This window comes from Pleuronectes platessa, chromosome 6, assembly GCF_947347685.1.
Source record: "Pleuronectes platessa chromosome 6, fPlePla1.1, whole genome shotgun sequence".
Taxonomy (NCBI): Eukaryota; Metazoa; Chordata; class Actinopteri; order Pleuronectiformes; family Pleuronectidae; genus Pleuronectes; species Pleuronectes platessa.
The window spans coordinates 16,535,886-16,554,077 of NC_070631.1; the positions used below are offsets into that span (position 1 = coordinate 16,535,886).

The following is an 18,192-nucleotide window of genomic DNA, read 5'->3' on the forward strand; positions in this document are numbered from 1 at the left end:
TACAATAATGTACATTTTCTTTAGTATATTTCTATGAAAGGATCCAGACTACAACATACCTGTGTGTCCGCCGCCGGTTGCAGAAAACCCAGTAGTCGAAGGGGTAAAAATACAAGAAGGTGCTGGCAGGAGCTGAATGGGGCGGGTGGAGGTTGGGGGGTGTAGGGGGGAGAAGGAGGGAGGGGGGGGGGACGATGGCAAAGGGGGGAGGGAGGGAAGGTGAGATGGCGAGGAGAGAGCAGGAGGAGGAGGAGGAAGAGGAGGAGGAGGGGAAGAGATAAGTGATCTAAAGGGGAGACGATAGGACAAAAAAAGTGATGATGATGATGAATACATTGGAAAGTTTTTTGGCCCCGGCGAGGGTGTCAGATTGAATGGCCTGTGCGCATGTGCGAAGGTGTCCTAACTGACAATGCTGGTGAGATGAAGATAGTGTTGTTGCTGCTTCTGGGCTCACGGAGGACGACGAGAGGAATCTACAAGCCGACAAGATGAGATCCAAGGCGAGGGCGAGAAAACTGGCCAAAAGTAGGTCTTCTGGTTTCTTCTCCCTGCTTTTACTTCTTCTCGCTTTGTGCCGCCGGTCTCCGAACTCTCCGGCTCGGTGTGTGTAGATGTCCAGCGCGTCCTTGTCATTTGTCATATCCTTTAAAATAGAAAGGAGGAGGAGGTGGGGGCGACGCGTATTTTGTCCGCAGATAAGTTTTGCGCTGAAAGTGTGTCTCCGCTCCGGGCTCGTGTCCGCTGCTGCGCTCCTGGCTTCGCTGCTTTCCCCGGTGTCAGAAAGTTTCATGTGTGATGAGAATCGCCGCTGGCGCTTTTTACTTGATCACAAACTCAGACGTCCCCAAAACCTCTGCTCCATCTTCCTATTTGCGCTTTTCTGTGGTTCGGGACGCACAGAGGTGTCGCAGAACCGTGTCCCGAAAGTTACCAGGAAAGTTGACGAAATGGATAGCAACTTTTTTTTTTTCGTCGTCTGTAGAGCAGCTCCCAGTCTTGTGAAATCATATTCCCGGCTCTTGAAATAGTGGGCGCTGTGGCACTGCTCTGCTGCAGAGCTGCTGCTGCTGCACAGCGCACGCCGGGCTGTGCGCACTCTCCTGCACCCGGAGACGCCAGGAGGGGAATTTAGAAAGAGAGAGCAATGTTTTAATGCATTTTTTTTGAAAAGTCGATCCTGCTTTAGCCGCAGAAGATATCGCTGTACGCGGCCACTCAGTGGAGTCCCTGGGCCCTCGGACTGCAGCGGGCTGGTTCCTCCTCCAGGGAATGCCAATCAATAATGCGTCTTGTGCAAGAAGGCGCCCATACCACAACAACTACTACTACTACTTACTCAGTGGACGGCTGCTCGCGTCACTCGGGGGAAATTCATGTATTCAGTTTTGTGCACGATAGCACGTTGTTGATGGAAATGGAGCGTGTTGTTTTTTATTTTGTTTGACATTTGTATATTGTTGCTGGGGCTGGTTCAGGATTCGCATCTTTTGTTTTTTGGCTGTTGCATGCATGCACTTTTTTTTCCACGGCCAATGATTTGGTTCACTGTTTTTTATTATTATAATTATTATGATTATCCATTCATTTGAAAGTCGATTACTTTTTAACACAGCCATTTCTGCAGTACTGTTTGTTATATTTTATCCACAGTGACTTTTGATTGATAGTTTGGTAAAAAAATGCAGAGCTAAAGCACAAATTTTGCCATGTATATACAATACATATTTTATCCTATTAAAAACCAATTATTTTTTTAATATAGCTGTCATTGTTTTTGTGCTGAGCAAACTTGCTTGCATGAGTACAGGCCTTTAAAAACTCTGTAACTTTGCCAAAGCCACTGGCCTCCGATCTTAAAATTAGACATGAAAAATTACTCGAATTGCCTGTTCACATTTCAGACTGAATGTGAAATATATATTTGTGCACAGCTTCTGGAGCACGTTATTTGAAACGAGCCTCTTATTTCAGTGAGTTTAAAAAATTTTTTTAAATGTGATGCGATTATTGGTTTTCAATTAGGCTCATGCATTTAGATATATAATAGTAACAATAATAAGCAGCACAGTCATAACTTTTTATTATTATTACTCCTGCATCATAGGTGCACATGGGTCAAGTTCCCGTGTAAGTTTGAGACAAAGACAGACAGGAGGAGAAAAAAAATGAAGGAGAAAAAAAACAAAACGAAAAGCAACAAAAGATTACTAATTGGGCCACTTTGTGAAAATACTTAAACATGTGGAGGATCCTGCTTCTGCTCGGTATAATTATACTTGGTCCTGATCTCTAAACAGCCCTGGTAGTCTGTTGATCCGGGTGCTAATGAACACAAATGCCTGGCTTTGTGGCTCTGTCTCACCGGACCACTGGAGCCTCTGCAGCCCACAGGCCTCCTCAGGATGTGTGGTGCTGCAGCAGCGGTTCATAGTGGAGTAAAAAAAAAGAAAAACAGCAGACGTGAAAAAAAAAAAAATTGTCGTTCTATTCAACATTCAAAAACATACAGGCCCCCATATTTTGAATACAACGCGTGGGAATTTATTCCACTCGACTTTTTCTTTCTTTCTTTTTGCTCCCGCTTAGGTGAAACTCTCGCCTGTGGCTGAGAAGAGGAGGCCCATAGACAAACATGCACCACATGCTTTATCACTGTGTTATTCCTCCTCTCGGCAGATTGCGCACAGAGACACACGTTAACTCCGTCGAAACGTAGACAATCGATATGGACACGTGGGGATTTTATTTTAACATGCAGCCTTTAAGCTTTATTTACTAAATGTTTTGGTGTCAGTATCAAGTGTGTCCCTGTATTTGTATGATGTGTGTGTGTGTGTGTGTGTGTGTGTGTGTGTGTGTGTGTGTGTGTGTGTGTGTGTGTGTGTTTAATAAATGCAACTTTTGTTCCTCTGCTCCCCACCGTTAATAATTTGTCTGTGATTGAATTAATTATTGGAGTGCGTAATTTGATTTGAGACCAAAGGCTACACATCGCGATTGTATTGTTTTTGATTATATTTCATTTTAAATCTTGGACGTTTATTTGTTTTTTTGTCAGGTTTAGAATATATATAAAAAAAAAGTGAATAAATCCTCACACATGAGCCCTAACGTCACGTGTCATTTTTATGAGCGATATCAGCTTTAATATGAGACCTGGCCTCTGGTTGAGTCTTATAAATAAAACAACCATAAAATAAATATGCGAAGTGCAGAGAGTTACAGTGAAATTGCCTTCTGCATCTGTTAGTAGTATTTTCCATTTACCTGCGCGTATGGTTGTGAGCCATGGTGTGTGTGTGTGTGTGTGTGTGTGTGTGACTGCGGCTGTTTTTATTGTGGTGTTTCTGGTGGACCCATGTGTAGCTTTAAAGTGGCTTTCAATTAGGACTTCCGGTTGAAGGGGTGTAGATTTCTTTTTCCTCTGGATTATTTCAGTGTACAGGTGTGACACGTACACACACGCACTCACACTCGCGCGCACTCTGCTCTTTCTTTAAAAAAAGAAACACTCAGGAGGTAGCAACTGAATTCCCTCTGATTTTAGCCACAGCTTATGCACTATATTGATTTCTAGTATTGATAGAATAGTATTATAGTGGATGAAGACAATAACATGAAGAGTGACGCTTATTCAACAAGCGTTTTTTAAAAATATATTTTCAATCCGAATTTTCACCAAACAGACCAACCACTCAGAACAAATGTACAGAACCTATGACAATTCTCCTCTCACAGTCCCTCCTCTGTCTCTCTCTCTCTCTGGCCCATGTATACTAATTGCCATACCACTCTATTGATCTTTGTGTTAAAGGCCCTTATTAGATGGACTCCCAGTCATGAACTTGGCCTGGCTCAACAGCTTCTGATGTTTTGACAGAAGTAATAAAACCCAACCCATAACACTTTAAAACCAACAATGGTAGCTATGTTGAACTTCTGGCTAAACGCTCACAGGGTCCTGCAGTGGGCTCCCATGTATTACTGCCATGCAGCTGTAATGTGTGTCAGATAGCACTCCGCCATGTTCGCAGATTAGAGCCTGCAACATAAAAATGATAGGATCTTCCAATGAAAAGGAAATGTAATGTCGAGTGACTACAATTTCCCAAATCTCTCAGTTTGTCTTGCTTTTATTTTGAAGTCATAATACCAGGGAGCCAATGAGGACAACTGCAAGTCATTGTAATCTTGTTGATGACTTAGATGGTTTCAGAAGATGTTTTTGTTTTGTTGCTCTTAAATTAGGTCAATTGATGAATCATGCACACTGCCATTTAGACACACAGCCATTTTTTGATAAATCAGTCTAATTTAGAATTTCACTCAGGCTGACAATAATGCAAAATGGAACTAGCTGTGAAATCTTTATTTTATTGTCATAGATAAAAGTGGAACGGAAACCCGAGACTCTTGTGGCTGCGTTGAGACCATTTGCATTCACGTGTGATGATGTGAATGATATTTGCAGCACTCTGAATCATTCGACTCTTGTTTTACAGTTTTACTTTCTAAAGTCTAAAATGACTGACTATGACAGAGTCCTGTGACATTTTGCACCTGGAAACTGAAATCATCCAGATCGTGTCAGATTTTGTGTGTTGGTTCTTTGTACAAGTCTCTTTTTTGTAGTTGCAGAAATATTGTTCACCACACAGTTATGAAGACAACCTGCTTTGGAGCGATTTGTAAAATCATGTTTGCGATACAGAATCACTCCCTTCACTTCCCTTTTTCATGGTCCCGGGAATTTAGATCTGAACATTTTGGACCGATTTGAGAACTATTTGTGTCAATCTCTGAAGGAATGAAGAATTGTGTAGCCTAACTAATTGCATCAGTCCACATTTGGCACGGCCACATAGGCTGCATGAGTACTTGATTATGGAAGTTTGTTGGACCTGCAGTGAGTTCCTCGTCCCAGCGTGTGCTCATGGAGGACACAGTTCAGTGTGTGTTGAGAGCAGAGAGGCTGGTTCTGTGTTTATTTCTCGGGCAGTTCCTCATCTTTGTGTGTTCAGTCAAATACCTTTGTACTGTACACATAAGACAACATATTCTACAAGATGAAGTGAGTACGTCTCTCTGCAGCAACACCCAAAACATTCAGGGCGATTTGCTCATGCTATAGCCATAAATTTGCCTGTTTGTAACTTATTAATTTGCTGTAGGGGAAGTTGCTTTGTTTAAGCTTCCAGTCGTTGCCGTGGCTCGTTCAGTGTCAAGCCACTGTCTGTTTCACTAACATGTGGTCCACATTTGTCTCACATAATATGATACAAATAAAGATGCATTGCCTTTTGTAACCATATCTTTGAATTTTCGGTGAGAGCGGACCCTTGAAAAAGGTTCTTTCCAGTAAAAGTATCCCTATTACCCTGAAATGAGCAGGACAGTGTAGTCTGAAGTCTCCGTTCTGCTGAGTCTTAAATCTTTGAAATGGCCGGCCAATAAAGAAAACCTTCGTGATCTCTTCCACCTGTGCAGGCAATAAACCGGAGAAAGACTTTGAATATAAGGAACTTGTTACTCTGTGAGGCTCGAAGCTGTAAAGAGGGGAGATGAATTTATTGGAGGATAGCTCGATTGATATATTACAATTATTTGTTTAAATAGCCTGTTTTACGACGGGTCCACTGAAACGTTTTAATGTTTTCTTTTACTAACAGCACTACGACTCCCTGTCTTCCTCTCTGTGATTTCAATGCTTTTCTTGTTATTCAGACAGTTGCTGTTGTAAATGTGCTGCTGTTTTGGCTCAGACTCCTGTGGAAAAGAGATGTCAATGACCCGCTGGATGTTGGAATGACTCATGAATGGATCCTAATGTGCCCGCAAAAATACAGAGATCACTTTTATACACCGTTCAGCTGTCTCTGATGCAATCTCCCAACAAGTCTCACATCGACCTCCATTGCAAAATATATGCTTTAAATTATGAAATTAAATTCAAGATTCACATGTTAAGGATGTATACATTCAAAGAGTAGCTCACTTCAGTTTTGCGTTGGCTTGATTTATTTGATAGCCAATATTCAAAAAGTATTTCACTCTACATTCAAGAGATAGAAGAACTAAGGATGCTTACGGGTTGTAGAATAAGCAAAAAAGACTGACAGAATTTGAATGGTTTACTCACAGCTCCATACATAGATCCGCAAGATCCCAGATGGACACACACACATACACATACACACACACACACACACACACACAACTTAGCGGTGACAGATTTTTGGGCATTGGTATGATTTAACCCCAATCAATCAGAAACTAGAAAGGTTGAGTGTAAATGTCATCCAAACAGCAGGAGCTGGCACTGCTGGCTTGTGTGTGTGTGTGTGTGTGTGTGTATACCTCTCCACACACACACACCATTTTGCACAGTTGTTGGAGGTCCTGTCACTGCTCCGAGCTTTGACCTTGGCCAGGTCTGGCACAGGGATGGGTGGGCATCTTACACCTGGATGCACGCAGGCCCTCTCTCCCACACACACGTTTTAGCCCCATGCTTACTGCCCGGTCTCATGCCAGGCTAAGTCAAATTTTGAGTTGACATACAAATACCATTGCATTAAGCTCCTGCACATGGTTCTAAATCCCATTCATTCCAATGAAACGTTGACCTCACATTATCCAGTTGGCAAATATGCCTCTTTCCTGCCTTGCACCATGACCTCATCCGCCATGTTTGCAAAAACACGGCAATCTCCCGATCGTTTGGCAGCGCGGGCCGTGGTATGCTTGAGACAGTTTCAGATATATCCCTGATGTTTTCTTTTTGAGCAGCCCCCTGTTTTTCGTCTCTCCTCATACCCTTCATTTTCAGCCTGCAGATGGGGGCAGGGTCTTGTTAAAAATAGCCGAGCAGCACTCGCAGTGCGTTATGTGTTGGCAAAAAAAGGGGGTTCCAAAAAAAGAAAAGTCGTTACACTGCAGTTCAATGCATTTTTTTCTTGACCTGTGGCCGCTTATCGAGTTACGTCCCATAGCCGGACCATGTCTAGAAGATTCCCTCCAGAATCTCAGGGCTAAGAATACCCCACAACTGCCGGAGTCCTCCCGTAGGAAATGTTTCATCTCTATTCTGGAGGATGCTGATTAATGCTAAATGATTATCTCTCTGTGTGTCTGGTGTGACTGTGCACCACCCGCTGTTGAACAGTGTGTGTTGTTTGCAAAACAAGGGGCGAATGTGTCGAGTCCCTAATTAGCGTGCTTAAGCAGCCCTCATGATTCCTCCCTGCATTGTGATATCCGCAGGATTGCTCAGCATTGTGACTAGTCTTATCTGGGTCTAATCCCGATTTGTTTGGCATTAGCCCGTTCACTTTCTCCCTCGCTCAGTCGATCCTTTAATTTCTTCATTCGTCCTTAGCGTGCTCCGCTCCTTTTATCCATTCCTGAACTTCCTGTCCTTTATGTTGTCCCCTCTTTCATTCACGCCGGGCTCTCTGTTCTCTGTGCAGCGCGACTGTGTGTCTTGGTGTGCTGACAAATTTCCGTAAACGAAGAAAGGCTGGGCAATTGTTCAGCGTTACTGTTTCAATGTTTTGCAGCTGAAACATGAGGATATGATCTAATCACGTTTTCGTTCTACATATTTCTGTTGTGCAAATCAATGGTTCTGAGGAAGGTTTTGTTTTAGACTTCATCTTAGTCTCATGTAATATATTTGGGACACTTATCATGATGTAGCCTGACGATACTCTCACCAATATGGTCCAGCTTTGAATCTAATTCATTGATCTAATGTGTAATGTGATCTTAGGTCTTGTGTTTTTTAATCAAATGTGCAATGAATTGAAAGGTGACACAATCCAACGGCATTTTTTTTTTTTTCCGTATCGTGCAAGATGCATTAAGACACAAAGGTTTTTCGACGTGTTGGTTTCCGGGGCGTTGGGGAAAACACAGAAAACACAAACTCCTCTACTGACCATGGGCAAGGAGTTCATTTTGTTTACCTGTGTTTATCCGCTTATTTTGGGGTTAAAGAGGTTTGTTACCATAGAAACCATTTTTTTTTTCTCGCAGAGAATACAGAGATTTATTTACAGTGTGAAATGACAGATTTAGTTAATTCTCAGTGAAGGGCAATATTTATTTTTGTTACTCTTCTTCTGTAGTGGTTTCACAAATTGTAACTCATCCCTACACACACACACACACACACACACACACACACACACACACACACACACTCACACACTCACACACTCTGTTCAGTCCCAATCTGGCACTGCTGATGACGGCTCATCCTGTCCAGATATGATAAGCGGACAAAATGCTCTGTCCCCTGGGCTGTTTGTCTGTCTCCGACACAGACAGTGGTGTGTAGAGGCAGCGTGGCTCTCAACTCCCCCTGCTTGCCTCCTCTTTCATCAGACCGCTAGTTCAAAGCCTTGGCTCCTTCTTCACTTCCATCTCACCCACTCCTCCCTCCCTCCCTCACTCCTCTTCACCGTCTTTCTCACTGCGTTCCATCATTACCACAGAGATGTGCACGCAGTGTCTCATTAAAGCGGATTAGAGACATCTCCAAATCTCACAGGGGCCAAGCGGGACATTTCTCTTCTCTAGTCACCCCCCCACCCTTTTCACTCAGAGATCAGGTTCTTTGATTTGGCCAGATAAAGACCTCTTTCATGTCGGTTGGGACGGTTAGCGATTACACTGTCAGACCCATCGTTTTGGTGCGTTTGACAAATTTGCCGTGCTAGGTGGGGCGGCTGTGGGGATTGTACTGGCGGGGCGGTGTACAAGGAGATTCGCAGTAATTGAGCTGTCATTATCCAGTGACCCTGCCAGGCGCTAGTGCGCAGGGCTCACCAGTTCTCTATTTGTTTGATACTTGGCTAACTTCTTTGTGAGTATGATGGATAGAAAGCGAGGGAGGGAGAGGGGGAGGGGGTGGAAGCGGGGTACCGGTCCCCAGATGAATGCCTCTGCTTATTTGACCACCTCTCGAGTGCTGCTGTCCATGAAAATTGGCTGCACTACATCCCCGCTGCAAGTTCCTTTTCTCACCCAGCTCCTCCCTGGTGCAACACAATTAGGCCCATATCACCGGCTGCCATTTATTTTCATACTAAATGAAAACTGGTGGCATGTTGATTACTGAACTCCCCAGAGACAAAGGACCACTATTGGTGTAGTTTAATTTCATTAAGTAGAGTGTGAAGCACGGGATACATATATTAAGAGCTCCCTCTCATTGCAGGCCCTCCGTTTACCTCAGCCACTCTGTATGCTAAACAAATCCTTTGGCGATACAGATGTGGAATTGGAACAAATCCCCTGAAATGGTTTGATTCAAATTAGGGACATTTCCCTGAAATTCATACTCTAGTTTTGGATGTTATTTTGCATCTGATCTGTTGTTCCCTCTTTGCTCTGCTAAACTTTGCCTTCTGGAAAACCACATGCATTTTCTAAAAATGCATTTGTCAGTACTGAATTTTGTCACGTTGTTATACTTTTAAATGTGCCATCTGTTGTGTAGATGTGCCACCACTCTCATTTGGCTGTTATTAACTATGTGCTGTACATTTGAGCTGTGGGACGCTCTCTGCTATGAGTGACAAAAAGGGCAGAAAGTCCCTAGCAGAGATTTTAATGAAGGAAATAAGAGCCCTGCTCGTTAACCTAGAGTCAGATTGGCTGTGAAGTGATGAGCAGGGTGGAATGTGTGTGTAGCACACACTTGTTTTGCGTGTGTGTGTGTGTGTGTGTGTGTGTGTGTGTGTGTGTGTAGGTGTCAGCCGAGGGATCTCAGCTAAAACATTTCAAGATGGCCCATTAGCTGGCGCGAGCCCGTCCCCGCCCGACACTAGGATTCCTCTGTGCTGACCCCCTCTCCCCCAACCCTCCACCTCTCAGCCCCTCTGTCCCAGAGGCCCCTAGCCTCATCCTGCCAAGTGTACGGTTCCAAAGTAACGATGAAGCTGCCTGCGTGTGAAAATATTGAATTGCAAAAACATCCCTGGGTGAGAGGGTGTGTGAATGGAGCTTTCAGCGCTGGGCCTGACCCGGGCCCTGCGCTACTGACTGACGGACAACAAATGGCATTTTGTGTCCAGAGAGAGAGAGAGAGAGAGAGAGAAAGAGAGAAAGAGGACCTAGAGGGGACAGAGAAAAGAGAGGAAGAGGAGATATACACACAGAGGGAGTGGGGGTCATGAGTTTTTGTCGGGCCTCTTCAGTCTGGGGGCCTATATATGCAGGTCTGAAATGCCTTATCACATGACCTGTCTGACCTTTGGCCCCCACTCAACTAAGGCTGTCAGGCTGCTCTCCAACGGGGAACACAAAGCCGTGCAGCCTCAAAGGCCACCATTCACCCCCCCTCTGTAGCCGTACTCCAGAGGTAATAGGTAAAAGTAATGTCAGTGACCTCCACTTTCCCTCGCTCTACAGGAGGGCAAAACTCTTAAGATTCCCTGATAATGTCAAAGGTAGTCCGTGGCCATCTTGGCTCCGTTTCCACTGCCTCCACTTAGCTTTCGTGACATGAAGTGAAAAGCTGACCTGTTCTGTGGTTTAGTTAGAGAAGAAGTTTCATGTTTACTGCCTGAAAAACACAATTGCAAGGGGGATAGAAAATGATAGAAATTATTAAGAATAACATGATATTGTTTCCTGTGGCTACGTCCTGGGAATATGGTTGTGTAACTCAGCTCCACTATGACTGTATGTGTGTGTGCATGTCTCTTAGCATGTGTGGGACATTAGTGAATTTCTGATGTCTCCGAGGACTGACTGGGTCCCAGTATGACCGTAACCTCCTGTCTCGCTTTGCAACCCACACACTGGCATCTCTCTCTCTGTCTGAGTCCTGACCAGTCCGAGGACTCTTTCTTCTCTTCTCTTTTTCCCCTCCTTCTCTGAAACACTGAAGTTTCTCTCTCTCTCTCTCTCTCTCTCTCTCTCTCTCTCTCTCTCTCTCTCTCTCTCTCTCACTCTCTCTCACTCTCTCCCTCTCTCTCTCTCTGTCTCTCTGTCTCTCTCTCTCTCTCTCTCTCTCTCTCTCTCTCTCTCTCTCTCTCCGGTCTCCTTTGAAAAGATGCGGCGTCTTTGTCCGGCCTGATAAAGGATGCCATAGTTCCCCTTTTCCCCTTCTTTGTGGCCCGGGGCTGGCGGCTCCTGTAGAAGTGCAAATGGTATCCTCTCTGAGGGGCTATCCCCGCGGGCCCTGGAGGGCCCTCTCTCTCCTCCAGGCTTGGCTAATTACCACCACCCCCCCAACACACACTCACACACATACACACCCTGGTCCCTGGAACCATGGACGGCTCATTCCCACAACCAGCACCTGGCCTTCTTTTCTCCTGGCCTGCTTTGATGGCTGACACCCCAGCCTTCCCCTCCCTCCTTCCTCATCCTCTTCTTCTCTCCGCCCCACTACCTCATCTCTCTTTCTTTCCCTCCCTTTAACTTCTCCCTCTGTCACTTCTCTCTCTCTCACTGCCTCTCATTAATAGAGGTTTTAAATTGCTTTCTGACCCTGACAAACTGCTCTTGTTGAAAAGGGAGATGTGGAAGAGGGAGGGCAACAGATGTGAGTAAGACATGGCATTGGAGGTCGTTGTGGACGTTATTTATCTACAGACATATTTTCTTAGCTTGTTTAAGTTTACCTCGAGAGCACCCAACTTCTCCTGTATCCCAAAAGCCCTCAGAGAAGAATGGATATGGCATAATAAATAGAAGTTACTGTATAAATATGATTTTCACCCCACATTAAACTTGTTATGTTAATATCAAAAGGAGATTTTCTCTCAGATTAAAAAAGTATATGGTTTGTACATCTTGCTGATTTTAAGAGGGACAGGTACAATTGGTGGCTAAAGTAAATCAATGGAATGAAATATTTGCTGCAGTTGATATTAAAATTGTTGTATTTGGAAGTCTGTGGTTCATAAGGCTTGATTAGTGGTTGAGGCAGATTAATTAGATTTGACTGCAACACACAAACAGGCATATGCTCTCATACAAACACACACATACACACACTCGCACACAGAAGCACACATTTCTAATTTCATTGCATATTTGTGTTCTAGTAGCCGCAGGCCTAATCAATAACCTGCCCCATTGGATTTGACCAATTCATAGCTGGCCTTTGTGCAGACCAGCGATCCCAGCGAGGGCGTTTGGACAGCTTTCTGAGGGAAACAAATAGCTCTATTACAAGCTCACGTCTCAGTGATGCTCAGTGTCCCAAAGGCAAAGCGCTCGGCCTGTATTAATTGTACCTTCTCCGTACAGGGAGGGAATGTGTTTTCGGTATAGCACAGGTTCACCTGGCAGAGTCCATAAAGCAGAGTGGTGCAGGAAATGGAGATTTTTTTTTGTGAAAAGCAATAGTGAGATTGTGTTACACCAACATATTTGCACATAACGAGATGCTGTTTAGATTTTTTCAAAGAGATGTGCAGCGTTAACTGTTAAAAACGCAATGTTTGTGTGCAAAAACTTCCAGTATTTCTGTCCTGCTTATTAAATTTGATGTTTCATTTTAAAGAGTATTTAGACAACGTTTAGGTTTTCAGGTTCGGTGTTCGTTTGCTTGGATGAAATTATCGGGGCTGGAAGTGGATCATGAATTTTTACTCCATCATCACGAATGATTTTCAGAGATTTATATACCTTCCCTGCTGAGTTCAGAACTTGATCTGTAGAATCTGTAGAAAACATGAAATGTGTTGATCTACTGCGTGCAGAGTATCAACCTTCCATTTAGTTCAGAGAGCGTGCATAGTGAACTCCTTCCAATAGAACGCACACTTATCGCCAAGTTTCTCTCTCACACACACTCTCTCTCTCTCTCTCTCTCTCTCTCAAAATTCCCTATTCAGCAAAGCAGTGGTTGAATGTCCTGTATCGACTCCAGCAGGCAGTAGCAATGGGTGGTACTGGGAGCTGCACACACCCAGACCAGTTACGCCGCTGTAGCAGACTTTGGCTTTTGGTTTCTAAGCCTGGGATTAGTTTAGTTAGTAAACAGACTTTTAATTAGGAAGCTGAGGTCCCAGTTAACTCAAGACATGTTTCAACTGACTTAAAAATGTTTTAACTGAGACTTGATGTTAAACAAAACATAGCTGGGACATTTGTGTGAACCCCATTGAAACTAAATAAATCAAACCATTTATAATAGTGATTATTTTTCCTTTTATAAAGCATCAATTATTTAATCCTTCCTACTTTCAGTGGGAATTACATCTGGTCTCAAATGCCGCCTGCCATCCAGTCTGCACATCCTGAGTATCTCTCTGCTGCTGTCACTTCCCAGCCTCAGCTGCCCTCCTCTGTACACTTCACACATCATCACCTAAGGACTCGTATGATCTCATGAACGTGGAGCTGCTCCTTTCTTGTCGGCCTCAACCGTTACTACCATCGTTTGGCTGTTACGTCTATGTTGGTTCATCTGGGCATTAAAGGGAAATTCCACACTTGGATACTGTTACGCTGTTAAGATATCAATTTGTGATATTTGATGCATTCCATTATTGTGTTTTTTTTTTTACTCAGGAAGCATTTCAACACACGTGTCTTGTGTCTGATTGGTGGGCTTCGGAGGGAAAATAGGTTTCTTCTTCCAAAAGTGACTCTTTCTCTCGTTGACACCTGGACAAGAATGGCCGTGTCTTTTTTTAAACCACCTCTTAAGCTCTTCGGCCTCTAAAGCCCGAAATGGTACATTCAGAATATCTGTAGTTGGGTTTAAGGAGAGGCTTCCCGACTCTCGTGTCTCCTTCACTCTCCACCTCTCTCCTCATCAAGTCAAGCCACATCCTCTCTTACGAGTACAGAAAGGGAAAGAGGAAGATCCGGTTTCTGAATTGTGTTTTATGAGAGGCCGAAACGGCCACTTCTGTGGTTTTTGTCTGTTCGTTCAGGGCAAAGTTCCTGAGGCATTCGAGACGTGTCAATTCAGCGGTTTTAATTGGGAAGATGTTATTCCAGCATCTGCTTGTTGGCAGGGCCGGGTCTAGGCAGGGGCAAGAGGGGGCCTGGCCCCCTCAAATAAATGTTGTGCCCCCTCAAACTAAATAGGGTTAGGGTTAGGGTTAGGCACAATGCCCCCTCAAGATTTGTGGCTGCCCCCTCATACATGCCTGTCTAGACCCGGCCCTGCTTGTTGGTCAAGCTGGCGGGAAGCCGAAGACTTACAGCCTGGTGTTTCGGTTGTTTCTCTGTTTTAGCACCACGTTGGCCTCAAAAATAGTTTCCTCTTCATTTTATTGAATGCAGTAAAAGCACACACACACATCCAGCGACAGAGGCGCTGCACTGAAGAGCATTAAGCGTCTAAGAATGGAATGATGCAAAATATGAGGCAGTGAGTTAAGCTGCTGCTGAACTCTTTATTGCTTTGACTCACATTTAATTTCTATTTCAATTTTTTACACCTTCCTTTTATTATATATGTTAGTATAAATGGGATTAAAACTGAGCTTTTTAAAGACTGGGCCATGAGTCACAACCTACAGATTAATGGTTAACTGGGAGGCCAGGAGAAAATGTATGTATATATATTTTTTTCTATATATTAAAGAAAAAACATGTTTTCAGATCCCCAGCTCCCAACTGTTTTATAGGGAAAGATGTCTGCCTCCCTCTGGTCATCTGCAGTGTTCTCTCCCATTTTAATTAAAACTAGGTGTGAGGTTTACCATCCTCGCTTTTGACACCTCGCAATTTATCTGCCGGACACGGGTTCGGGGCAGGACCTGTGGAAAAGAGGGGCAGGTTTTTTGTTTTCAGAGGACTTCGGGGAACTTTGATGCCAAGTTCCTCTGCGGCAAAAGGCAAGGCCCCGACCCAGCACATCTGAGAGTACTTTGGTGAAATAACAGCAAATGTTTGTCTTGTATTGTATGGCACGCTGCTGGAGGAGCTCTAAAGCCCTTTCTTCCAGCGCCTAAAGCACCTCTTAATAAAATAGTTAAGAATAACTCCTTCACCTTAATCTTCCCCTCAGATTACTGCACTCAGGGCGGGAAATTAGCAGCAGGCCCACACGCTTCCCTGCTCTTTGACACTGCTACGTCTTTATTTTTCTCCCTCTCTCTCTCTCTCCCTCTCTTGCTCTCGTCTCTCTCCATCACCTTGTCCTTCCTTTTCTTAATAACATTTTTTGCTTTCCTGTCTCTCTCTGTCCATCCTTCTTCTCTCTGTGTGGTGGGCCGGATGAACTCTCCGTGGCAGGGGGGGAATGGCATTTTATTGGGTCAGTATTAGAAGCAACATGTGGCTAATGGGTGACTGCATTTTCCATGGTCTGGTCCTCATCAGTGGAGAGAAGGAGCCTAAACAACTAAACATGGCCGTTGACAATTGATACGAGGCCTTTTAAGTGGATCTGCTAGGTTGGGGAGAGGGTGGGGGGGTGTTAGAGTCTGTGTGTGAGCGAATACACACGCATGTTTGTGTGTGTGTGTTTGTGTGTGTTTGTGTGCACATTTGCTTTGGATCTAAATTAAAATACTAAGAGACACACATGTGCATACCCACACTCTCAAGGCCACAGTATCCTTTGGGGAGCATACATACAATAATGTGTGTGTCTGTGTGTGTATGTATGTGTGTGTGTGTATCCCTTGTGTCCAGAAGTGTAACCCACACCTTGAGTACGGTAGCAGCGGTAGCTTTGAGTGCCGTTCGTCCCGCTGTCTGATCTTCGTAACCAGAACTTTCCTTCACTGTTTCCTGTCCGCTTGGCCCGCCTTTCCCCCTTGTCCGCCTGCCATCTGGGTCCACCAAAATGCACATACACAGACACACACACTTGTACACACACAAACACACCCTGCATACGTTGGGCAGGTATCCCTATTCTCTAACAACTGCACATTAGAAACCAACATCATGAAGCAATATATGGCGTACATATATGTTCTTAAAACATCTGTTTTATTTCATTGTGTCATAAAGAATGAAAATGTTCTCTTCTTTTTCACAAATTAAATTTTTTTTCGAAGAATACCAAGGATTCACTTTGGTTGTTACCAAATAGGTTTTCCCCCCTGTCCGTTTGTTTATTTGTGGGTTTGTATTGTAATATCTGCAAATTATTTCCATGATGATAATGTTGACGCTGTTGGGGACCAACATCTTTTACATCCAATGTTAAAGCTGCAAAAATATCTTCTTACAATGCTCCTTATAATACTGTTTTCAAAAGAAACAACAGTATTCAGTGTTTCGGTGTAACAGAAGCAGGAGTGCGAGTGTATTGTAGTCTGACTACAACTTTAAACCTGCATTAATCTAACATCAAAGCCTCGTCCTCCTCCGGTTGGAGATCTAAGTTACGTACGTGTGTAGATAGCATTTCGGAGCAGGGGGCACAGCAGGTTTTCAGTATCAGGAGTTCTAGTTGACACTTTGATCACTTGTGTTCAAGATCAGATCACACACGCAGACACACGCAGACGCAGACACACACACACACACACACACACACACACACACACACACACACACACACACACACACACACACAGACAGGTAGAAGGGACAGTGTCAGGTGTAGCAGGAGACAATGCTGAGAGCCAACATGACCTCTGTGATGGTGACAGTGTCAGTGAGCTCCTCTCCTTTATTTGCCGACAGTCTAAGATGGGTTATTGTGTCTGAAGAAAAACTCGTAGTCCTGACATTGGTGATTCAATTTACTTGAGAAAAAGTGTTAATGTAATATATATTATAAATGTATCTTATTATTAAAACATTTTACATCAAGATCCATCAATTATTGACTGAGAAATCAAAGAAAATGTTTGAAAAAAATCTTGTCCTGCTTTAAGAAAGAGAAAATCAGAAAGTTGCCCCCTGGTCAGAATACAGGCCAAAATGTAATGGGTTCTCACCAGCTCCATCCTTCCAACAATTGTTGTGGTCGTCCCTCCAATAATTTTTTTTGTAAACTTGCTAACTAAGAAACAGATAAAAGCATAACCTCCTCTGCAAAGGTAATAAAACAACTAAAGTAGCCTGTTGACAGCAGCCACGGATCAGGAGTGAATTTTGAATTGAATGGTATTTCGAAAATCTCATTCAAAAAAAGTCAAAGTGTGGCTGCAGAGACGGAGGGAACACCTGATGAAAGTGGATAAATATAAATGTTTTCACAGGTTGCTCATGAGGTGACGAGGGTGTGAGCAAGGAGGGAACAAAAAAAACCTTTATTTTCAGTGCTGCAGGTGCCCACTCGCAGCTTATTGGTTTTTGGATGACTCTTTTCCTCTAAATACGGCAATTTATGCCCTCTCGTCTCTCTCGCTCCGGAGGCGAGGACTGAAGTGGCTCGCTTATTTTTGCTGGGTCTCGTGGTCAAGACTTGTGGTGACATATTAATTGAGCAGCTCCTCTGGAAAAAAGAAAAAGAAAGGCCAGGTCGCGATTGGTCCAAAAGTGTCTTGAGCTTTGGAAATTGGTTTTGTTTGGCTGAAAAGGTTTATTTACTCATCCGCTTTCATAAGCAGCTGTCTCTCTCTCTCTCTCTCTTTCTTCCTCTGTGTGTGTGTGTGTGTGTGATTGGATGCATATATGCTCTGTTTGCTCACCTATACACATGTCGGCCGTGTGGTGCGTGTTTGCATGTGAGAGATAAAGACCGGGGGAGAGACAGGCTCACCAGCCTCTTGAGTTTCCATGTAGCTAGTCATCCTTGCTGTCCTCTTCATCCATTATTGACCACATTCATTCACACTAGCTTCTAGACCTCATTACAGCTCCCTGACACACAGGCCCCGGGTCACGACATGCACTGTTGAAAATGGCCTCCTGCATCACTCTGCACTCAAAACTAGTAAATTTCAATTTAAAAGAATATCTATGAAGTTCAGACTTGCCCAATTACCTCTTTACCTTTACTTTGTTGAAACCAAAGTGTAAACACAGACAATCTTCCCTGGAGAACAAATTAAGAGGTAATGGCTTATAAGGCTGCATTTCTTTCTATGTGCACAGACGTACAGTGGCCTCAGTAACTTAGCTCTGGAATCAGGCAGTTGCATTGGTCAGCGATGACAGCATGGTCTCAGTCTTTCTAATGATTGAGTCCTGTATAACTTCACTTCTACCTCTGACACCTCATGTGTGGCTCTCTGAGGAGAAGAGCACATTTGTTTTCCCAACGTCTCTCCAAGTAATGATCTAATCAGTGTTTGTATG

The 18,192-nt window shown here is 43.9% G+C and overlaps 1 protein-coding gene across 1 annotated transcript in view; it reads left to right on the forward strand.

Moving 5' to 3' along the window:
• Positions 1-225: 225 nt before the first annotated feature.
• LOC128442031 (histone-lysine N-methyltransferase PRDM16) overlaps positions 226-18,192 on the forward strand; it is a 58,769-nt gene continuing 40,802 nt past the window's right edge. Inside the window, exon 1 of the mRNA XM_053424199.1 lies at positions 226-528. Coding sequence (XP_053280174.1) covers positions 492-528 — 37 coding nt within the window. The 5' untranslated portion in view covers positions 226-491. The remainder of the gene's footprint in view (positions 529-18,192) is intronic.